The sequence below is a fragment of the Mytilus edulis genome, chromosome 6, assembly GCF_963676685.1.
Source record: "Mytilus edulis chromosome 6, xbMytEdul2.2, whole genome shotgun sequence".
Classification (NCBI taxonomy): Eukaryota; Metazoa; Mollusca; class Bivalvia; order Mytilida; family Mytilidae; genus Mytilus; species Mytilus edulis.
The window spans coordinates 49,352,423-49,377,883 of record NC_092349.1 but is presented as its reverse complement, the minus strand read 5'-3'; the positions used below and the strand labels follow the sequence as shown (position 1 = coordinate 49,377,883).

At 31.7% G+C, this 25,461-nt stretch overlaps 1 protein-coding gene across 2 annotated transcripts; it reads left to right on the top strand.

The window, feature by feature from the left end:
- Positions 1 to 3,858: 3,858 nt before the first annotated feature.
- On the top strand, positions 3,859 to 20,750 carry LOC139527826 (uncharacterized). 2 transcript variants are annotated; one of them, XM_071323502.1, is made up of 14 exons: positions 3,872 to 3,897; positions 6,973 to 7,001; positions 7,347 to 7,406; positions 7,747 to 7,791; positions 8,383 to 8,465; positions 9,332 to 9,403; positions 9,900 to 10,038; positions 11,187 to 11,266; positions 11,697 to 11,768; positions 14,182 to 14,332; positions 16,041 to 16,132; positions 17,541 to 17,609; positions 19,994 to 20,132; positions 20,628 to 20,750. In XM_071323502.1, exons 2-14 carry the CDS (start codon positions 6,983 to 6,985, stop codon positions 20,660 to 20,662), a joined length of 1,056 nt encoding a protein of 351 aa, XP_071179603.1. In that variant the 5' UTR covers positions 3,872 to 3,897; positions 6,973 to 6,982; the 3' UTR covers positions 20,663 to 20,750. The 2 variants fall into 2 exon arrangements, with proteins under 2 accessions (XP_071179605.1, XP_071179603.1); XM_071323504.1 differs by lacking the exon at positions 7,347 to 7,406 and having other exon boundaries at positions 3,859 to 3,897.
- Positions 20,751 to 25,461: the final 4,711 nt, after the last annotated feature.

The following is a 25,461-nucleotide window of genomic DNA, read 5'->3' as shown; positions in this document are numbered from 1 at the left end:
TATGTAACTTTTCCATGAGACTTGTAAAATAAAAAAAAAGATGTTACCAAAAGTAAATTAAAATCCATCAGTAGAAGAATATATAACTGGCAACACTATGGCTAAAAAAAAAAGGAAAAACAAACTGTTATGGAAACACTCTTCTTAACGGTCATCAGTTCCAGGCTGCTCCACTTGCTCCACTTAGCCAAATATAAGTAACATACTTTTAATGCCAAATATTTAAACACGTTGCTATGCATTATGACCACAGAAAAATCACCATGGTTGAAAATATAACATGAATAAAGTGCAAAAAATCTGGCCCAGCAAATATGGTTATATGTCATAAAGATAAAAAATGTAAGATGACTTCTTGCAGCTGTTATTGTCCATAAAAGAGAGACAAAAGATAACCAAAGGGCCTTTCAAACTAAAATCAAAAACAAATTGTACAATATCTTAATTGAAATGAATCAGCAAAGTAATTGTTGATATATTGTCAAATATCCCAATTAATGTCAAAGGTATAATTTCTTAAAGAGAGGCCAATGAAACCAAAAGCTCATAGTAAAAAATAGACTGACAACTCCATGGCGATAAAAGTAAAAAAACCACAAACAAACAACAGTACAGGAAAACCACAATGAGAAACTAAAGACTGAGCATCACAAACCCTACTAAACTTGGGGTGATCTAAGGTGCTCCTTAATGGTAGGCAGATCCGACTGCATACACATGTGGCCACCGTTGTGTTGGCAATGAAAGTACAAAGCTGGTGATAATTCTAATTATGTAGGTCAATTGTGTGAAACAGGGGACGGGTTTTTGTTTTTAAATAATTATTTAACTGTTGATACATCTTATGAATTTGCTAGGCTGTCTGAGTGTCTTCGTTTTTTTGGAATTTAACAGTGTCTTGAAACATTATGCCAGATTATTAGTTCGTTTGATATCAATCTTTTCTTTTCATCTTCTGAAGTCGAGCAAAAAAATACCACCTATGATATAAGTCTCCGATTTCTCCATTCTGGCATTTAGAACTCTTTCTGTCACTTCTGTCAATGATGATGATGATGGAATTTTTTTAACGACCTTGACTGGCTTTACAGCTATTTCACGGTCGGTAGCCGGTCGATACTATCTCCCTTTTCTTTTGGGAGTGAATAGATTGAAGTTCGGAATTTGCAAACGAAAAATCTCTGGGATGTGTTTTAGTTGGTTTTAGTCTCAGTCTGATACATGATTTTTTATTATTAATTTTAATTGTTTTGGTTTTTAACTAGCTGTCAGTAACTGCGAGTACTCTCAAATAGTACTTTCTTGTTAATTTGACATGTTTATACTATTTGTTATGCTTTTTTGTTATTTATTGTTAACATGGATCTTTTCTATATACCTGCCTTGATTATAAGGAATTACTATAAAGGAGTAGGTCCGGTAAGGACCAATTTCGGCCTCAAATTTCAGGTTCATCTGACGAATGATTTTGGATACTTTTTAAACACTTAAGCGTCTATTTCAACTGATTAAATTAGTTTATGTGAAAGATTTTAACTGATTTGCGCATTAAAAATGGTCCAATTCAAGCTTAAATATGAAAAATCTATCAAATATGCCAAAAAATGTCACTTTTCAGATAGTTTTTGTCAAAAATTAAAGTGGCCGCATCCGTGTTCATCCTCAACCTTTATATATGTTATGTATTATCATCTAATACAACTTACATTTCAATATTAAGAATGAACACAATTGCGGCCACTTTCATTTAAGACGGAAACCGTCTAAAATTTAACTAAAATGCTAAAATTGTGAAAATTTCAGTAATTTAGCATGACTTAATGATGCCCGTACCCGATATATGTGCATTGTATTGTCAAAAACAGCCCATATTTATGTAGCAGAAGCATTCTACTTTACATTAAATAACTCAAAGTTTACATTTTAACAATTTTGTAAAACTGCTATATTTTGGGGCCAAAAAGGGGTCTTACTGGACCTACTCCTTTTCACTTCTTTGTACTATGAACATCAAAATTATTTTATTTCTTCTTTAATACTGTTCGAGCAGCAGTACAGGATGTTTCATCTAGCACCAATGTTTTATTGTTGATATTCAACCCATATTACCAAGTGTTTGATCATTTTATTTATGTACAAGACATTTCTTGGTTTTTCTAAACGGAATATTATACACACAGAAGAAGAAATAAGCTAATTGTTGAAGGCCGTACGGTGACCTATAGTTGTTAATTTCTGTCATTTTGGGTTCTTGTGGAGAGTTGTCTGATTGGCATTCCTACCAAATATTCTTTTTTATATTTTCGACAAAATTATTTTCATTTACCTGTGTATAATATGACGCAGGTTTTTTTAAAAGTGATGATTTTCTAAAAATTGTTGAATATTTCACAGCGGTATCATAAATTAAGTTTATACCTGTTTATTTACTTTTTACCTTTATTATTTATCCCTTATAATTTTAATTAACTATGTATTTGCATTTAACTATGTATTTGCATTCAGGTATCACAGATCAAATTTATTCGTTCATTGTGTGTAAATTTGCGTTTTTTGATTGAGTCAAGTCTTCCAATTGATATTTTATAGTGTGTCTTTCTATGTTGTGATGCTATACTATTGTTTCAGAAAAGGGAGAAGGTTTGATACAGTAACCATTTAAACGTTTAATCCCGCTGCAAATGTTTGCACCTGTCCTAAGTTAGGAATCTGATGTACAGTGATTGACCTCTGTTTATGTAGTTTATACGTTTTTTCGTTTCTCGGTTTAATAAAGATTAGACCGTTGGTTTCCCTGTTTAAATGGTTTTACACTAGTAATTTTTTTGGGCCCTTTATAGCTTGTTGTTCGGTGTGAGCCAAGGCTCCGTGTGAAAGGCCGTACCTTGACCTATAATGGTTTACTTTTATAAATTGTAACTTGGATGGAGTGTTGTCTCATTGGCACTCATACCACATCTTTTATATCTATAAAGTATATACATGATATGTATGTACCTCTGTCATTGCTAAAAATGTAATGATTATCGAATTCTAACTTTTCCTTAAGAAATCTATAAGTGATGCATTAAGGATGAACTGTACATCTTCCATCATTTTTGGTCGTTTAGAAAAAAAACCTATCTGATTGTAAATCAAATTTCAGTTTATTTTCCGGTAATTGACACTGATCTATAGCCTTTTCTCTCTATAAAACGGTTTTGCTGAATTGCTTTTTCCATACTATTTTAATAAAGAATTCTTTTTAAATTCACAAAAGTTAACTTAACTACGGTATGGGGTTTGCTCATTGTTTAACGCCGTATGGTGACCTATAGTTGTTAATTTCTGTATCATTTGGTCTCTTGGGGAGAGTTCTCTTATTGACAATCATATCACAACTCCTTTTTATATTTATTGAAAGTGTTGAGATAGGTTCTTTTGACCTTTAGTACTACTCCTGGCAAGAGTTCCATATGACACAAACACCATACTAAAGGAACACACTAACACGTTACAGTTTATTCCGTTGGGATCATATAAAACTCTTACCCTTCTCCTACTCGTTCAATGCAGCACACACGAATTATCCAATTTTAAGCATATTAGTTCTGAATTCGAACGGACCGACTAAGGTATCCTTAACCTATTGAGTTAAATATAGGACCATCTAGGTTAATTGCAAGCAGAGATTGTAATTTTATTAATGGGTTTCTTCAATTTCACTTGTAACTTTCAATGTGGAAAAGATAGAGACATGTAATACAATATGTCTCTGAAAAGATAAGGGGAAAAGAAAATATGTAAATCTTTTCATAAAGCTATCAGTCTCTGATAAAATCGTGCATATATACAATTTGATCTTTTCAACTCTGTATACTAGTGTATGTCATTCCTGATAAGACATACCAATTGAAGGTAATTATTTGCATAATTTTACTAAATTATTTATGACTTATACAGCTATGATGTAAGTAGATTCAGAGATTTATTTTTAAAGTTATGCTTCTATATAATGTATGAATTATACGTAAATAAAAAGGAAACCAAATAACACGGTCACCAAAAGACAACTGAAGGTCAACTCTTAATCTCACCAAAAAATATTGTCTAAACCATATGTGTTTGTCACTTAATCATCCTGAGTCCAAAGAAAGTTAAATATCCTATTGTTATGTTTATTTGTGTATTTCTCTGTCCTGAATGTTCTTTCATTTATTTGTACAGTAGTCCTGTCATGTTATGTTGTCATTTTAGTGTTATATTTGATATTACCATTAAGGCGCGAGGTTCGGCTAGCCGCAAAACCAGGTTCAACCTACCATTTGTTCTTAAAGTGTCCTTTACCAAGTCAGGAAAATGGCAATTGTTATCTTAAAGTTCGTTTATGTGTGCGTTGCATTGTCGTTTTTTTTGTTGCACTTTAGTGTTTCTGTTGTTTCGTTGTTTTCCTTTTATAGTTGCTGTGTACAGTATACATGTACCTCAGATTTAGTTTGTAACCCGGATCTGTTTTCTCTCAATCGATTTATGACTTCCGAACGGCGGTATGCTACTGTTGCCTTTATTTATACTTACTTATCTAAATAGAGTCAATCAAATCACTACAAACCATTAAAGTCTGAAATGGCCTATATCTGTACTCGACTGTACTGATTTTTACTCGACCAGTCTGAATTGGTCTGACTTTTACTTGACATTACTCGATCCCAGTCTGAACCATACTTGACTGTACTGAATCGTACTTGACCCTTATCTTTGCCGTTGAAAATAGTCTGAACTATTACTCGACCAGTCTGAAACAGTCTTAACCCATTGTCGACTTGAACTCGACCTATTTTTTCAGTCTGAACCATACTTAACCAAAGGTCTGAACAGTACTCGACCAGTCTGAACCATACTAGACCAACAAACTCTACTTTTTTAACTTCTTAAAATAAATTTCTATTTAATGACATATATAACAACAGCCAACAAAATTTATAAAAAAATTTAACCTTATATTAGAAATATATATATGATTATATTTAGGATGAAAAAAAATATATTATATAAAACTTATATCAAAAAGGGATAATATTAAATAAATAAATAAAATTATTTTTCTGATTAGTGGTGAAATATATAGAATAACCTCTGCTTGTGGCAAACTCATAAATAAGATCACACCTGGTCAGAGGTATTAAATTCTAAATAACATTGATTCAAAATTGCAACATCCTGTTTAAGTTAAATAACAAGGCCTTTCAAATATACATGTATGTACTAGATAAGTAATACACGAATTTAATAAAATAGGGATTTCTTTTTACCTGTAAAACACACATGTATTGAGGTAATTAGAACATATTAAAGTGCTTTCTGTATGCCATGTTAATTTGACAAAAAAAAATTACTTAAATTAATTGAAATAAATTTTTACTGTTACTTTGGAATAAATTTTTTTTTTTAAAAAGGTTATCAAGGATTGCTATGGAAATTCTATTATCATGATTACATTAAATTCTTGGTTTAATAAATCAAAACAATTAAGCTCTCATTTTTTAAATTTTATTAAGTTGTTTTATATACTATTTTATATATATATATAAATAAAAAAACATTCACTGCATTATTAATTCAACTCAACTAAATCTTTACTAGGTTTAAGTTAATGGTGAAAATAGTCCAGTAATCATAAAATATTTCCGAAGTATTAATAAAATTTTGAATAAATATTGAAAATATTAGTCATTTGTTAGTCACAATTCATTTTTTTAGATTATGTGATCAGCTTGTTTTATTTATATTTTAAAAGTTGATATATATTTTTACGTAAGTGTTGATTAATATTGTGTTGACGTTATATTATGATTGATTATTGTAAAATTTTAATTTCAATACTGTATTGAAAACATTTTTTATTTCAATTTGTTGTTCAAATTTCATTTTTATTTAAAAAAAATCCTAAAATGATAAAATTCAGTTGATAGATACAAAGAATAGGTCTAGGTTGGTTAAGACTTGGTCGAGTATGGTTCAGACTAGGTCGAGTATGGTTAAGACTTGGTCGAGTATGGTTCAGACTAGGTCGAGTATGGTTCAGACTAGGTCGAGTACGGTTCAGACTAGGTCGAGTACGGTTCAGACTAGGTCGAGTACGGTTCAGACTAGTATAACATGGTTAAGTACTGGTCAAGTACACATTCTGACTGTTAAGTATGCTTCAGACTACAGTCGAGTATTATCAAGTAAATCTCAGACGAATTCAGACTGGTCGAGTAAAAATCAGTACAGTCGAGTACAGATATAGGCCATTTCAGACTTTTAATGGTTTGTAGTGAATATATATACCATCAACAGTTATGCAACTGAGGGTGTAGATAAACTCATCACAGATACCAGGACTAAATTTAGTATATACGCCAGACGCGCGTTTCGTCTACAAAAGACTCATCAGTGACGCCCGAATCCAAAAAAGTTAAAAAGGCCGAATAAAGTACGAAGTTGAAGAGCATTGAGAACCAAAATTCCTAAATGTTTTACCAAATACAGCTAAGGTAATATATGCCCGAGGTTTACATGTTTACAGTATAGAGAATAATGGGAAAACATTTCAAGAATAGAGAACCGCCAATTGACCGAAAAACAATATAAACAGAAAAATGAGCAAAATTATAAAGAATATAGAATAATGGAATTTTTTTTTATAAAGAACAGTGAAACATGTCAAAAAGTTAAACAATAGAGAAATAAAGGACCTCCCCTAATCCAGACACTTGTAACAGTTGTACGTTATATTTACTTATTTTTTCAAATTGACACACGAGGGTCCGGACGGAGTTTACAAAAAAACATTATATCTCTTTTTGAACACTGATGAAAAAATAATTGGGATACAATAGTTACATGTACATATATTTTTTGTACATATTTTTTTTTGGTTGCCCAAAATCGTTAGTATTGTGTTTTATGTTCAGCAAATATATCATACGGTTTTACATTTTGTTTTAGGTTTCACAAAATGGTACTATCATATATATGTAAGTATGATAGATCGTATACTGTATAAAGATATTGACCGTTTTTAATATATTGTCATTTGCAATATGTCGTAACTCATAAATTTTGGTTGAAAGGATGCGTAGATAGAAATTGGGAGTTTTTGCCTCAGGCCTCTGACATTTAGAACTATGGTAAAGGATCGTATAGTGATAAACATTTGCAACTTTTAAAATAACCATACATATAAAAGACCTCGGGTCTTTTGATTTGAAGTCCTTTGTTTATAACCTTCAAAATAAGGTCAAGGTCATATGTTAATTTGACGTTCTAGATTTTGACCTATATTTATACATCATAAAGGCATATAGGACTTTGTGCATTAGGTTACAAGCCAGATGACTTTGAAAAAAGGCAAACCGGAAGTGACCTTGTGTTAACCGGAAGTGAGTATATTTGTACTTATTTTATGTAAAAGTTTAGAACAACATATTTTTGAAAACTGTGTCAAATAAACTATCAATGAATACCGGAAGTTACATTTTTCAGACCGGGGGTAACAAAAAAACATACATTTTTTGAATTAGCTTACAATGAACTGTCATTTGACACTGGAAATGACATTTTCAACTGCATTTAAATATATTCATCAATAAAAACTTTTAAGTAGTGGAAAGACCTTCAATTGTTCTCTAATCTATTACTAAGTATTATTTTGTGTAACATAGTATAAGACATGGAAAATAATGTGAACGCATTATCACAGCTTTTTATTCATCATTTCAGTTCTTTTTGTTACTGTAACGTCAATCATATGGAAGAGTTCATTGGGTATGATAATATATGCTTCAATTCATTTTCGTATAATATTCCTACACTAATGGAAATCGGTAAATTGAATACTTTTACTTTTTATCATGAGGGTCTGAATGGGGTTTTACAGAATAAAAAATTATGGACACACAGAGCAGAATAAAAGGGGATAAAAGAGCAGAGAAAAATTTGCCAAAATAAATGAAGAATATAAAACACGGGGTGCTGAAATACAAACAAGAATTGAGATAATGGCCTGAGAAGCTGGAGAATATAGAAATAAAGAACCTCTTTGAGAAATCTATACCCTAGCTGTTGAATCTGGGAACTGTCGATAAAGTATTAATTCTATAGAGGAAGAGGAGGAGGAGGAGGAGGAGGAGGATAAATAATAACGAAATTTAGATATACAACAAGAAATAATACAGTAAAAACACCTTTATGATTGAATTAAAAAAAAAAAAAAATAGATGACATTTGTAATCGGCTTAAATTTTCAAATGGCAAATATAATGCTAAAATTAAAAAAAAATACGTCATTTCTACGTGAAATTATTGTATACCAGAATGATGTCACAATGTGAAAATATAATTCAATTTATATTACAGGTCTAACATGTTTATCATGTCACAGCGAATCTGACAGATCCAGGTGTTTGACACATCAAGTAGAATGTCGGGATGGACTAGAGGTAAACATTTGAATTCAGAGTTCATTTCAAATATCTGAAATAAAATTTATAACAGGCTAGGGATACAATAATTTTTCTTATATCTATTGGAAGTTGATTTCGAATTTAAGTCTTAGTTGACAACAATGAAGCCATTTTTGTTTCACTAGCTGGTATTTAAGCATCAAAATATTTAACTGTACTGTATTTTCCTTATAACCAAAGCAGACAAAAAAAAACGTAGCATAAAAGATAGCCTCCTTATCACAAACTTCTTTTAAAATAATTCATATTAAACTATATATAGAAGTTATATATGAGAAAGGTTTGGTTTTTGGAATGAATGTCAACGATAAACAAGTAAACAAAAACCTATATAAGAGAGGGACAAAAGATACTAGAGGGACAGTCAAACTCATAAATCGAAAATAAACTGACAACGTCATGGCTAAAAATGAAAAAGACATACAGACAAACAAACAAACAATAGAACACATGACACAACATAGAAAACTAAAGAATAAGCAACACGAACCCCACCAAAAGCAAGAACGATAAAGAAAACAATTTACACAAATCCACATACCCGCACATTATCAAACAATCGCACAACACATTGTCAGACCCTCGGGGTGATATCAACGCTAGGGTATCAGGGTCATATGCTTTGCAGATATTATTTTTTGTATTATCAATTGGTGAAACCACGAAGAATATTCTGCAACAAATAGACGTTTCTTCTTATGACTTGTATGGAACCACTGATCTCTGTCATGTCGATTAAAAATATAAAACTTACATTGTAGAAACTTTTCATATAAATAATTTCTGGAAAGTTCAATTATCCATTTATAAAGGCTTGAAAGGGCTTTCTTGTTTTATTTTAGGATTGCTTCTTTGACAAATCCACATTGCAAAACTCTGCTGTAGTTTATTCTGCAGGCTGCCGGGCAAAAGGGGTAAGCAAAATAACACTTTGCCTATAAAATTAAAAGATTACGACATTAATGATGTTCGCTACTCTCGTTTTCGACTATATCGATTTCTATATCCAAGATCCAGATGACGATGATGATTTTGTGTTAAGGGCCCAGTTTCAAAAATAACATGCCTTCACGGACAATAACATGTTGATGTGAAATGTAAACCCTATTTATCGAACCGCAAACTGAAAGACATATTTAAACCTACTCAGACACATAATGGTTCCAATCCAGGCATGCTTGTCTCATTCTCTTATGCATAATGTTTAGTGTTTAGGTATATATAAACATGTTGAAGTTGTTGCTTTGCGCCGGACGGGGTACCAAACGACTTAACACATTCCTAAAGAAAAACACGATACAACCAGTTCCACGGTGCGGTCCTCAGTTTAGCAAATAGTGAAATAATGAAAACAGTAAACACGCTGATGGCTGTCACATTAATGTCAAAAAATATTTCATTGTATTTAAGGTTTGTGATTTGTTAGGAAATGCCGTAGGGAGAAGAGATGACATCAGTCGATCACGGAGGACGTCGGTACTCTGTGCACAGTGCTGTAATACAGCTGCTAAGAATAGAATTCCATGTAATGCACATTTATGTACCGGTCGTAAGTGTTACTTATGTTTCTCCAAACATCTTCTTGGCCTGTTTTATTAAAAAGGAAATCATGTATTAAAAAATCATAGATAGATATAGGAAGATGTGGTGTGAGTGCCAATGAGACAACTCTCCATACAAATAACAATTTAAAAAGTAAACCATTATAGGTTAAAGTATCGAATGCTTACATTAATATAAATGTATTCATAAAAGTAGAATCGTAAGAAAAAAGTTGACAAAGACCACCCGACCAAGGTCGATGAAGGGCAGATCAACACCTAAAAGGAAATACACTCATTATCGATACCAGATTTACAATACGTTAGACGCTCGTTTTGTCCGGAAAAAAGCCATCAGTCACGCTTTAATAAAAAAGTTCAAAAAAATCACAAAATTCAAGAGCATTAAGGACATAGTATTCCTAAGCCATTTCACCAAATACAGTCAAGGTAATACAGTAAAGCCGAATGAATCTGTGTACTCTTGAAGAAAAACTACTACTGCTAGTTCCCATGGACAAAACGTGCCAAAATAACTGCATAGTTATGTCCATGCTGAATCCATTGGAACGTGTTATTTTTGAGAAGATAAGTCACATTATGCAATGAAACAAACAAGAAGATAAGAGCGGAATTATGGCGACGACGAGTATAACATTATTGGTTGTCACCTTGTTGTGAAGACCTAGTTGTGAACCGATCAAATAATCAATTTTAAATTAACAATGATATATTGTTTAACAACTTCCTCAATAACATAAACGGTACCAATGTACAAAGTATAGCCAAACCTGAACAAGCAGTAAGAGCTTTCCATGAAGGAGATACACTCAATTTTGTACCATCAAATTTGGATAACACAAAATCTTCTGGAATGTTGAGATCCTCAGGGACTATCATTCCACCAGCTGAGGTATCGACCTTTGCGATGGTATGTAAACGGTACCAGTTTTCTGCACCAGCTGTGCATTTCGACAATCAATGTCTCTTCAGTGATGCGCGAGGTCAAACTATTTTAAAATCCAAATCTTATTAAAAGGATGACACACCTCTCCACAAATTACTAAAGCCTGGCAAGGAATCAAAGTTTTGCGTGAAGGAGGTACAAATCTTAATTTTGAATTATTTACCTGGTCAATTTCATTGATAATTATAGGCCCTACCTGCTTATTCTGTGACAGTGAACCAGATATTACTAAGTGTTTAAGACAGAAAGTGTGCCAAGGGTCAGGTGAGGTAGGTAAAACAATTTACTTTTTTTTCATAAAAAATTCTTAAGTATGTAAATTATCTATGTATTCATGGCGAAGGAAGAAGCATAGCATAAGACAAGTTAAGCATGGTTTAACGACAGTAACCTGATATTTCATTGAAAGCAACGTTTAAATGTATTGTTATTTATTGTGTATTTAGTAGAATTAATGTATCGTATTTGCATAGACAAAAAAGCATATTGGTAAAGAGAGTAAATAAATATAATGATTTCAGGAATAAGGTAAAAAAATGGGTGATGATATATATTGAACGTTTTTTTTTTAATTTTACCATTATAATATCGGACTCCGATCTGGGTTTTAATGTATTTTATAGTTGTATTTTAAGTAAAGTACTAACACAATTTTATCAGAATTGGTATTAAAACAAGTCTAATTCTGTTTTTTTCCAGAAATGCTATTTAGACAAAGTAATTTTACCAGACCTATCTACTGTTTTCTCAGCAGGATGTCGATCAACGCAGGTAAGGCAATAGGGTAATATGTTTGGGCTTCAAAATTACTCATCAGTGTTAAAATCTTGTACATTGGTCCTTATCAATTTTACTATCATGTCAATCTTAGCTTCAAACGATATCAAAGAAAATTAAAAGTAATTTTATTTTGTTATATGATAAAAAATAATTTTGAAATGTCAGACGATAGATACGAAGGAACATTCAAACGTATAAGTCGAAAATAAATTGACAACGATATGGCTAAAGAAGAAAACGACAAACGAAAAACAATACATAAAACAACGCATACATCTAAAAACTCAACAACACGGACCCCTACCAAAAACTTTATTGTGATTTCAAGTGCCCCGAAAGGAAGTTCAGATCCTGCTCCAAATGTGACACCCATCGCATTGCTACCGGAAGAACATATCCGGTGACATGTGTATGAAACTACGACAATTGGAACATATTCGTCGAATTAGCGAAAGTAAAATTACTAAAGTACTGAACTCAGAGGAAAATTCAAAAAGGAAAGTCCCTAATCAATTGGTATTCAAAAGCCAAAACACATCAAACGAATGGATACAGTGGAATGTATTCATAAAAATATTACTAGTGGTAATATGTTCATATTAAGTCATCGTAAAGAACGCTCAAACTACATGAGAAAACTAATAAATATAGATTACTTCGATACATTTTTCTATGAAAGAGTGACGACTGTAAAAATTGTCAACAAAAGATACTTTGCCGTTACATCAAACCATTGTCAAATTAGTTCATAACAAATATATCAAATATATATAATATTATATACATTTTTGTTTAGGGGTCAGCTGAAACACAACTCCGAGTGCGATTTTTCTCGCTGTGTTGAAGACCCATTGGTGACTTTAGGTTGTTTTCTTCTCTTTTGTCGGGTTGTTATCTTTTGTCTGTCACATGCCCTTTTTCCATTTTCAATTTTAATCTATTCCCGAGATCATGTGTGCTGTGACACGTATACGATGTAAGTGATCAGTATAAGTTCATTCAATAGATACTATAAGGTTATTGTGATTTATTATAATAGTTCTTTTGACACCTCTTTGATCAATATGATCATATAACCACATTAATTTCTTGAGGGATGTGTCAGATTTTTTTTTATTATATCATGACAAATGCATGCAATGCTTATATATGAAAAATAGACAGTTTCTATCAACCAAGCGATTGCCAGTAGATTCCATCGATGTTTTTGATATCAGTCAATCAATATATTAAAAACTTTAAGGATATAGTTTGATTTGCAATAACGGAATTATAAATCCTAAAAGTAAAATGAAGTGTCTAAATGAATTCAATTTGAAAATGATTTGTAAACAGAAATCAATAAATTAGTCAATTTAGGCTTTATGAAATCAAGCACATGAAGAAAAGAGTTGAAAATATAATGGTGCATTCATTTGAGCTACAATCTCAAGAAACGTTGATCTAAAACAAGACATCAGGGCAAATCTACAGGCTGAGGTGACAACAAATGTTTAAGGAAGTTGGGATGGCTAAATGTTCTACAATAGATTTTTCTTCAATGTCTATTAAAGACCTCTAGTTACATGTACTTTCAAATTTCAAAAATTTAATATAATGAGTCTATCGTAATGAACACACTTTTATTACAAAGCCATTCCTTCTCAATGAGATATATAACAAACACAAATCTGTAATTTGACCTGTAATGGTTTCTTTTTACAAATCTGTAATTTGACCTGTAATGGTTTCCTTTTACAAATCTGTAATTTGACCTGTATTGGTTTCCTTTTACAAATCTGTTATTTGACCTGTAATGGTTTCCTTTTACAAATCTGTAATTTGACCTGTAATGGTTTCCCTTTACAAATTGTAATTTGGATGTAGATTTGTCTCATCGGCACTCATACCATATCTTCTTATATCTAACTAGTAGTGTTTTCCTTAATTATCCTTCATCAATTACATGCGATCCTCTGTTATTCCTGAACATACCAGCGTTAACGTTTGTTTATATTTTATGGAATTCCCTGGGTGTTAAGTCATTTGTCATCATCTGGTCAATGTATTTTCGAACTCGGTATTTGAATTATACAATAGTTCGCTATTCTTTATCTTTTTGGCTTTAACAGATATAATCATATGTACTCCACCAGATATATTCTACCAAAATGCTAGTTACTTTCTTTGCGTGGAGAAATATACATTAACAGGATTTTGTGTTGTCAATTTTCATAGCCGTTTTGTTTGTGGCGAACGTTTAAAACGGAATTTTTATGGAACTAAAATACAGACTACATTTTTAAATAATCGATTTAGCTGCATCAGAGGGAACGCTTTAGGACGTTTCAGGATAGAAATATTCAAATAGATCATGCTTAATTTAGAAGATCTCAGTTTGATTGCATTTCTTGTTTGTTTTTAGGTATGCGATCTCATTGCTTCTGTTGGAAAGAGAAATGTTGATTTGCCACTAATAAGACAAAAGAAGGCTACGGTTGTGTGTGCTCAGTGCTGTAACACACAGCCTGATAGCAGTGGAGTCCCATGCAACAAAGTTCTATGTGGCCTACACTGTAAGTAAAGAATTAGCAATCAAAGAAGTAACCACAAACACACTTTCCAGTTAAACAACTTTTTATTCAAAGCATTTCATTGGTCATACTGAAGTTGCAACAACAGATACATGCATTTCACATATCACAGATTCGTAACACTACCGCTTCCTTTCAAACCAATAATTCGAGTCTTTGTCTAAAGATATTCAGAAATAAAACCCAAATATGTTTGCTAAATAAAAAAAAAAAAATACCAACAAATGAAATTTGAACTATTTATTTTGAAATTGTCTGTTTTCTTGCAAAATAATTTTACAAATACATAAATGCCAGCTTGGGACTCTAATTTTACTGATTGAAAGATAATGTCTTTATCATATGAAAATCAAGTACAACCCCTCCCGTTAGGGGTTTAGCACAATATCATCATAAAGTATATGAGAAAAACATAGCCAGTACCATGTCAACAAATGGTTTAAGACTAAATGTTTATTTACGATGCAAAAAACATATGACCGTGTCAATAATAATACCAAAATATGCAACCCTTAATGACTTGACAACAGTAACTACAACAAACTGGATATCCTTTCCGAAAAAACTTCAGATGCATTATGTTTTTGATTCTTTATTATTTTACCAATGTATCAGTATGCAGTTTGTTTTCATTTTGTCTTTACATTTGTTATTTGGTTTTGGTTTGCCTCTTGTTTAAACATTTTTATTATATGACTGACAATTTTCTGTTTTCTCATTTTCTAAAAGCATAGGACGGCCTCCTTGATAAAACGTAATATGTACCGCGCCAAAAATCTACGAGGTTAATATAAAAGGTGAAACAGCGTTCGTGTGTCTAGATATAGATATATAAATCGTCAATGACGTAGGTTCAGGATGTCAAGGAATTCCCGTTTTTTTTTCTTTTCTTCTTGTTTTCGTTTTTTCTGCTCTTTTTGGTGTATTTGTTTTAAGTTTACTTTTTTTTAATATTTTAACTAAGCTAATTGAACTTAGCAACTGAAAAAGCATAAGATATATTTAATATAAAAACAGGGAGCAGTTTTAAAGGTATCTTCTTAAGCAAATACTAGAAAATTGAAGAAGGATAAAAAGTCATATAATAAAACAATTGGTTACTTTTGATTTCAGTTGATACAATGAGTGATCAACGCCATAGATGTGACAATCACACTCGGTCGTTGGTCCGGTGAATATCATATCTCTTGGGTTGATAAATCATTGTATAATCCTCATCAAAATTCTATAATTGTATAGTATAGTATAGTGACCGTGATAATCACTTGTTTATCAAAATGCAAATTTGGTACAGCCAACGCGGTACCGTTTGTTTTAGAATTACTTGAGATCTTTTTTAAACGGCCGATTATACATGAATCAGTATAAAGCATGATCTATTGCTCTTTATTCAAAAGTATAATCTAGTTTCGTTTCTATATATAATTTTTGTACATTTATTTGGAATCTGCTTTAAACATAAAACATACATAATGTGAATTCAATGACATATTGCACAAGCTTACATATATGACTTTAATTCATAAGATATTGTGCATTTTTAGCGTTATATGTTTTGCTAAAAAAATAATCAATATTTGTAACGTTTTCGTCATTCAGATTGTCCATTATTCACAGTCCAATTCGTTTTGAAATTACATTGCTCTAATTGTTATAACATACTTGTTTTTCTTCGTTTTACTATACATAGATTCTTCTGTGTCGTATGACACATGTGGAGTGTGTGACCGTGTGTCTCGTTCTAGTGATTGTACTGTTTTTCAAAGTTGTCAACCTACTGAGGTAATTAATTAGTTTCCGCATTGTAATCATATATCTCACGATCCTTAAAAACAGAGCTTAAAAAGATAAAAGATGTAGGTAATCCATTCATGACAAACATTCAATATATGCATAGCAAAAGTAAAACAAAAACTAGAAAAACAAAACAAAACAAACCCCCAAAAAACATTCAGATTTTTTTTTAAAACAACGCTTTTTGTTGTTTTTTTTCAGGTCAAAAGTGGAATTCTTGGCAAAACACTTTCGTTGAGTGATTATTTGACGTTCTTTTGAAAATATAAAAAATGTTCACAACAAATATTTTAAAAAAGGCCATTGGTTTCATTATGCATTTGCTAAATGATGTTATCATTTTAATTTTAAATTTTACAGAATTATCACTGCATTCTATCATTGTATATTTTTAATATGACAAATATAGGTACTAACATTTTTCTTGGATTTTGGTAACAGCTATAATACAATCAAATCAAATTGTATCAACGGAATGTATTTTATTTTTCTGTGTATTGCTCTGGTGATCGGTGATCTGTTTGTACTGAATTTCATATTTTTCAAATGTAAGGCAAATGAACAAGTTATACACGTTAAGGTGCCTGTTGACAGCAGTATCTTCGGTTTTGACTCCGAACAGTTACATGCTCACGTATAAAAATTGCGGTTTTTATCTTATTTGTCTCGGGCGAAGACTGCTTACATCTATGTCATTTATTTTCTTTGATGTTATATCACATATTGCTAAAATTTCACGGTGGATTTTCGTTCATGATTTTTATAGATGTATAGTCTAATTGAAATGTTCATCAACAACAATTAACATGCAATCTTTATGTATTTTTTCATTAACTATATGCTAAAATAAAATTCAAATTGACATGTCTTTGGTCCCAAAAGTAAAATTCTAGAATCTACTATAAGTCGAATCAAATCGAATATGAATCAACATCTACTACAAAAAACGCTGTTTTATCCAAATCGTAACCATAGAAGTAGCGAAACAGCATCGGTTTGAGCGTTTTTAATTTTTATGACCTCATAGTTTACCTCAATGTTGATGCTTCAAAATCTTTCAAGTAGTTTCGCGGAATATAAATTCATCTTAAATTCATCCTGGTATACAAACTGTAATTAATAGATTCGTTTTGTACTGCAATAGAACATGAATATGAGTTCTGTAGTTTACAAGTTGTCAACATGAATTAGAATTGGATGTATGGAAGGTATAACAGAAACAGGTAATTTGTTTCAGAGTAAAGAAATTGTAACACAGCAAACATTCAAATAAATACAAACACGGTTGCACTTTAATATTATGGCATTGGCCGCATTTGTATGACGAAACCATAGTTCAACTGAGTTCTCTTGATTACTTTAAAACTTATTTTCGATGTATTATTAACATTTGCAGGTGTGTAAACTGAATAAGATATTTTCAGGTGGTAGAATCATACATGAACTGGGATGCGAATTAAAGACAGTAAGTATGGCAAATATAATATCAATTGGCGGACTTTTGTTCAAGTTTATTGTTAACTCTCTGAAATTATTAAATATCTCACAGTGGTATACTGCTATTGCCTTTTTTTATTCATCCCTTATTTTATTGATTTTGTATTTACACTGCATCATAGATAAACTTTATTCGTTTAATGTATGTTCACTTGTGTTAATATGACTTTTGATTAAATTAAGTAATTTCAATTGATATTTTATAGTGGGTCTTTCTATGTTGTGATGTTACACTGTAGTTTCAGATGAGGTGAAGATTAGTACATTCAAATGTTTAAACCCGCTGTAATTGTTTGCACCTGTCTTAAGGCATGAACCTGATGTTCAGTGTTTTTTTTTATGTTGTTCATGCTTGTTTCTCGTTTTTGTATATAAATTAGACCGGTGGTATTCCTGTTTGAATAGTTTTACACTATTCATTATTTGGGCCCTTCATACATGTAGCGTGATGTTCGGTGTGATCCACGGCTCAGTGTTGATATCCCTTATTTAACCTATAACGGTTTACGTTTGGATGGAGTGTTGTCTCGTTGTCATTCATACCACATGTAATTATATCTACTTAAAACAAATAACGTTACGTGAGGATATGATATCAAATAGCATAAGAAATGTTGCGCATTTAAAAAACATTTGTTAAGACAATACACCCATCCCCCATCCCTCTAGCTAAATAGTCAGCACTATACTACATACAACTTCATTCTATCAAACGCCTCTACAAGAGACCCAAAACATTTTAGCACCATTCTCCAAAAGATGGGCACAAAAACTTTACGATTTGCACCCAATACACAGGCACGGATCCAGAGCTTGAAGCGGGGGGATTTTGTGAAAAATGTTTTTGAACACTAGAGAAGTTTTCTTGTATACCAAGCCATATGTTTTTCAATAAATGACACACTTTTTGTTCATCCGGCATATGGTTACTCTAAATAAACTGTATTACACTAAGGTGCATTAGTACAATACGGTGGTATGATACGGGATTTACACGCAGCTGCTGTGTTTATTTCTTACCTAACTACCTACACTGTATAACTATACAAAACATGTTAAAATGGTCATAAACTGTAAACATAACGCATGTTCTTTTTTTTGTTTTAGTTAATTATAATTAGTTAAATATTACATACATATCAAAGCGATTAGACAAACTATTATTATTGTAAAATTTGAAGTATTCAAATAATCGAGTTGTACTACTTTTATTTATGCTTTCCTCCTTCAACCCAAACAAACAACGAGAGGTTTACCTTTCACTTGAATGAATCGGCGAGTATCTCATGTATTTAACATTTATTGGACCATTTGGTCAATGCATAAATGAAAAGAGAAACTGGAAGTTGAATTGCAATATTTTTACTTATTCAGAGTAAAAATGTTTCTCATACAAAAATAAACAATATATAATATATACATATACGTTTTCCAACAAGATAATAACAGAGACATATAATGTATTATATGTCTCTGATAATAATGAATGCAAAACATAAAACGATAATAAAATAATACAGAATACAATAGCTTGGCCTAGGAAGGGGTCAACTAAGCCACCAGGAAAGATGCAATAAAATAAATCTTTCCTACCCCACAAAGGCCAAGCACTTGGCAAAATTCAGAACTGTTCGTCATATTTGATGTTTAACAAGTTATTCATGCCTTCACAAGATGTTCAATTTCTCATATAAGCTATGTTAGTTCAAGCTCAATCTATGTTTGTAACTAACAATGAAAATACTGAATGTGATTAAGAATATTTGAAAAACCTATAAATAAGTTGCAATACATACATATCAAAGCGATTAGACAAACTATTATTATTGTAAAATTTGAAGTATTCAAATAATCGAGTTGTACTACTTTTATTTATGTCAGCGAGATTTCAGTATGATTCAATTTAGATTGTCAGCCGATATAGTATTTATATTTAGAGGTTATACTTTTTGCTTGTTTGCGCATGTTAAATAAACTTATCATAGATAGATAATAGGATTAAATTTGGTATATACGCCAGACGCGCGTTTTGAGCGTCACTGATGAGTCTTGGATGACGTCAGGCGTATATAATAAATTTAGTCCTGGTATCTTTGATGAGTTTATTTGTCTACAAAAGACTCATAAGTGACGCTCGAATCCAACAAAGTTAAAAAGGCCAAATAAAGCACGATGTTGAGGAGCATTGATGACCCCAAAAAAAGTTTTCTAAATACAGCTAAGGTAATCTATTCCTGAGGTAGAATAGCCTTAGTATTTTAAAAAATTCAATTTTTTTGTAAACATTTAATTTATAACCATTTAAAACACACTGAGACCATCTAATGTAATTGTTTATTTGTGTTTTTGTAGGTTTGTGACGTAATGTTGAGAGAATACAAGGCAACTCACCATGGAAAACGAGCAGATCTTGGATCTCTTGTTTTATGTTCAGCATGTTGTACTGGAAAAAATTGTAACACGAAGGGTGATTGTAGAACCCTTATCCAGAGTACGTTTATTTAAGCATTTTATATAATTGTAGCTATAATATAAGACTTAAATCATTGGGAATATCTTTCTCAACGATAGTTTAAAAGCATTGCTATCTACATGTTCAAAACCAGTTCTGTGTGAATGATTTGATAAAAATGTGTATCATAAGTTCAAAGAAACAGAATCCATTCCATAACGGATCATGTGATAACTAGACAAAGACCGGATGTGAATGCAAAAGTTCATGCCAAAGCATGATGTTAAAGCTTGGCAGTTGAATGGCAAAAGATTTAGAGTCGTAATGCCAGGCAAGCAAGCATTTATTTAAAGCATTATATTATTGCATCTGATAAATAATGAAATGCAATGTCATGCTTTCATATGTCCCGAAACCGTAATTTAAGAAAAATGAGTCAGGAAAATAGTTGAAATTGTTACATTTATACAGTCATATATTATACAAAATATGCAGTTCAGTTTGGGTAATGTTTTTTGTTTTTGTGTTTTTCAGATCAGCCTTGTTTCAACAGTACAACTTGTGGATGATGCAATTGAATATTTCTGAATAAAAAATAAACCCACTTCACTTTCATGTATTGGTATATGATATTGGAGAGAGAAAACAATTTTATAATTTCCTGTATCATGATTTTATCAGTAGTTATTATTGTGTTATAATATGTAATGAACACCGCTGATTGATTTCTTGGTATATGAAATAATGTGTATAGTAAACAATTTCAGAAATACTGAACTCCGAGGAAGTTCCATTATCAAAGGGCAAACCCAAATGATCAAACACATCAAAAGAATGGACAACAACTGTCATACTCCTGACTTGGTACAGGCATTTTCAAATGTAGAAAATGGTTGATTGGACCTGGTTTTGTAGCACTAAACATTTCACTTGTATGACAGTCGTTTCAAATTCCATTATATTTACAACGATGCGTGAACAAAACAGACATAATAGGTAAAATTTTCTAAAAAGGGATACAGCAGTCATCACGGTGTAACAAAATTATCAAATATTAAACAAAAAAAAAGAAGCACTAAAACGAATCTATCAACTAAAACAACCACATTCATTGCTTACTTATATAAGTTTAAGTATTTTAATCAACCCATAAAGGATTGAAATATTTGAAGTCCTGTGAATGAATGAAAAGGTTCACATCAACTCTAGTGTAGAGTCGCTTGTTTGTCGTCAGAATGTAAATGTCACACTGGAAGAGATATAAAATAATTTTGTCGTTCAAAGTGTTTTCAAAATTAAAATAGAGCAATATAATATTGGCATTATAGTAGAACAATAACATAATGAATTTATAATAGAATAATAACATAATCGCGGGATGTTCAAAAGTACAGAGCCACGTCATGTGTTCCCAAGAAACACAAACAGTGAAACTTACACAACATCAGAAAAAAATAAAGATAATCCAAACAACACATTGACGGGATGTATAAGTACCGAGCCACGTCAAATGGATATCACTGAAAACAGAATAAACAGTAAAAATAATATTTATAATAGAACAAAGACAAATAAAAGAACAACATAACACGTTATTAGGATGATAAACAACGTCAGTACGCAGAATCTATACCCAAGACCGTCATGTATTATTTGTGAAGTTGATACGAAATATAAATCAACAAGGTTTTGGTACCTTCCGATGATTTTTTGTAGAAAAAGAAGAGACGTTCTTTGACCTACCCCTGGTTCTTCAACTTTATGGTCAAACTTTGGTGATGTTTTATAAAGTCTGAGTAGGAGCTGAACGCTCTTGAATATCGAATAAATTAAATAAAATAAAATGTGTGTACCATAAGCAGGTGAAGTTGGTATATTGCTACTTAGGTGGGGTAAATTAATAATTTCAAAATAAAAATCGTCTCGTTTGTCATTGCTTCTGGTACTGAGACGACTGTGTAAGTTGATTCGAGGTATAAGTCTAAAAATGAGGCAGAGGAATCCATGTCTGTTATTTATTCAATTTCTTATTCTTGGGAATATATTAATGGAACCCAATCAGAAAAGTTAGGATTGTTAATGAAAAGAACATCATCAATATATCTGGATCTTCTTGTTTTTGAAAAGTGTCTTAAGGGGCTCCGATTCATATGAAAATAAGAAGAGGTCGGCAATCAGAGACGCACAGTTTATTCCCGTAGAAATCTACCTCCGACTCCAAATATGTTGTCGAAAAGAAACTCCAGTATACAACACTTGTTCCTCTGTGTAGCATGTTTTACCCTTTTGTGCACTATAAAAAAAAAATTGCATTATGATATCCCAAAGGAATAAATTTATAGCGTACGCTACCATTTTTATGTTGAAAGGCATTATGGATTATTTCTTTCTGGCGATTTTTCAATTTCACACAAGGAATGGTGAGTACAGGGTCGAAAAATCAAAAGTTTTGATAGAACTAATTTCAGATAAAGACCGACATTTAAAATTGTCTTGAAGTTCTTTAGAACTTTTAAGAATCCACATATGGTTTATACCACTACGCGAGTAAACAGTTTCACAGTATATTTGAAGACCCACTTTCACTGCGGACAGAATTTTAGTAAATCTAATAGAAATTCTTTAGCAGAACATGTAGAGGAGCTGGAAATGTACCGTGTTTGTACAGAACTTTGTGAAGCTTATGTATCGCACACAAACAAGGTAAGTCCTCCGATTTTTTGTTCAAAGTAATGTTCATTGAAGCCATGAAGGACTTATGATTTGCCAAAATCTCATCCTTGTCAAATGATATGTCTTTATATATTGGATAACCTGAGTGCACTTTTATTCCTAATTCTTTTACAAGACATTCGTAGTAATACGTATTACATACAAAGACAATATTATTCGAAGCTTTGTCCGCGGGAGCAACAACGTACTGATCATGAAGAGATGTGAGACATTTCACGGGCTCTTTGTCTCTGAAAACGGACTTTGGTCGATCATACACAGTTTTTCAAGTTATGAATGCGATGTTTTATTAGAGACCTGATTGTTTTGACCCATTCTGACAAAGTGTCCAGTGCAACTTTTTCTTGTTTAGCTAAAAGTCCTCAATGGAATCCATATTTTGAAGTTATGGCTCAAATTGATGTGTTGGGGTTCTCTAAACTTAGGACCATGAGTAATCATCTTTCGGAGATTTTCATGTAGAATTATGTTTAGATCCCCAGAAATAAAATAGCCAGAATTATAAGGCGAGTGGGAACAGTCACATGTCTGAGGGTTTTTCAAGTATTGCTCTAAGTCAAGGTCATATAATGCTTGCTTATAGTAAAATACTTTAGGTGCTATGGTTTTGGTGTACTTGTAGGATACAATAGGAACAGACTGATTTTGAAAATAAATAGGATTTTTTTAGATGTTACCTCCTTGTGATGTAGAACGTTGCAGATGTTGATTGCATTAAATCTTCTATTGGAAAAGTAAAAAAGAAGGAATTTCCTGTTTTCTTCATGTACAGGTTGCGGTCTTACTGGTTTGAAAATACGGGAAAGAACTACATCACAAATTATACTGACAAGTCTGTAAATGGGAGAAAATGTATTGATACATCCTTTGTCCAGTGTATGATCTCTCAAACATTTAAAAAAGATAACAGGCTGTGAAAAAAGAATAGTTCTTATGTACTGTAACACTAGTGGATGATAAAAATGTGAAAGAAGATCATCAAAGCTGCTAGAGGGCTATCTAGATTTAAAAGACTGGCTTACATTAGGCGGATGCCCATGACTACGTTTTTGTCGTAAGTTATGTAAAATGACAACCCTTTGAAAAAAAAATGCAATGTGAAAAACCGAAGATAAAAACTGACTTTAAAAAAGTTAACATAGACGATTAAGCTGTTTTTATCTAACACCATTTCGTGTTCTCTTCAGTGTGATACAGTTTGGTTACCAATTTATTTTATCTCGAGTGGTAAAAACAATATTGGTTGAGACTTTGTACAAAGATTCACATGCATATCATTCATCAAGAATTAATAGAAACATGTGTTTAGCTTTATGTATTTCTTCTTTCCTTATGTTGTAGATTGAATTAATTGCAATGTGGGTGCTTTAGCTACACCATTTGTCTAAATGCATAATATGGTTATAAGGCTTTTCTACCTCAGGCATAGATTACCTAAGCTTTATTTGGCAACACTTTCAGGAATTTTGGATCTCAATGCTCTTCAACTTTGTACTTTATTTGGCTTTTTTTTTTAAAAACTTTTTTGGATTCGAGCGTCACTGATGAGTCTTTTGTAGACGAAACGCGCGTCTGGCGTATATACAAAATTTAGTCCTGGTATCTATGATGAGTTTATCTACCAATTAGTTTTATGTTTTTTTTCAACGAAAACATTCATAGCAAAATAAGACCTACAAATAATTCAATTAACGAAATTAAGATATCAAAGAGTAATTATATTGACCAAATTTGTTAGTTTGTTGTCAGAAATATAAAACAAAAAATCACCAAACCAAAATTGCAACATTATGCCTAAAAATCTGACATCGTGGTTAAATGAAAGTAAATGTCTACTAAGTACAAAACAATACCATATAGGTAATATCTGATCAAGCAGACATTTTGTTTACATTTTTAATATAAGGGTTGATTTTGGAATTTAAAACATTCATCATTTAGTCGGGTAGAGATTTTTTTTTATTTCATTCAATGAAAGATATAATATTTTGCAAGGTACATCGTTTTAACGTTGATTGCTTTCAAAATGGACATCATTTTAATACATTTTTCTGTACGGTGAGGTGTATAATAAAACTTCAAGCCTATTGGTTGTAGATGGTAAACTTGAATCAACTAGAAAAAGGAGGCTGGTGACAAAATAATGATAAATTGTACAACTAATCAATATTAAAGTAGACATTCAAGCTCGTTGGTTGTAGAAAGTAAATTTGAATCAACTAGAAAAAGGAGGCTGGTGTCAAAATACTGTTAAATTGTACAACAACCAATTAATATAAAACAAGACCTTTTAGGGAGATAGATGAAAGTATAGATGTTTAATTCTAGCGTCAAATATCATGTTCGTATGCAGGACATGTGCACAGTTTTGTATTAGATTAATTGCTGAGTATTTTTTTTAGATGCAAGTTCACAAAATATAAGTACGCAGGAAGATTCGTGTCACACCCAACAATAATGAAACCCACGAAATAAAACCCCTATAGTTAAACATGCCAATCTTTCATCAAGCTATCTGTCATGAATATCACTTGATCTTTATCTTTTCTACAATTCTATTTAATGTCATAACTGATAAGCCAATCTTTCATAAAGCTATCTGTCATGAATATCACTTGATCTTTATCTTTTTTAC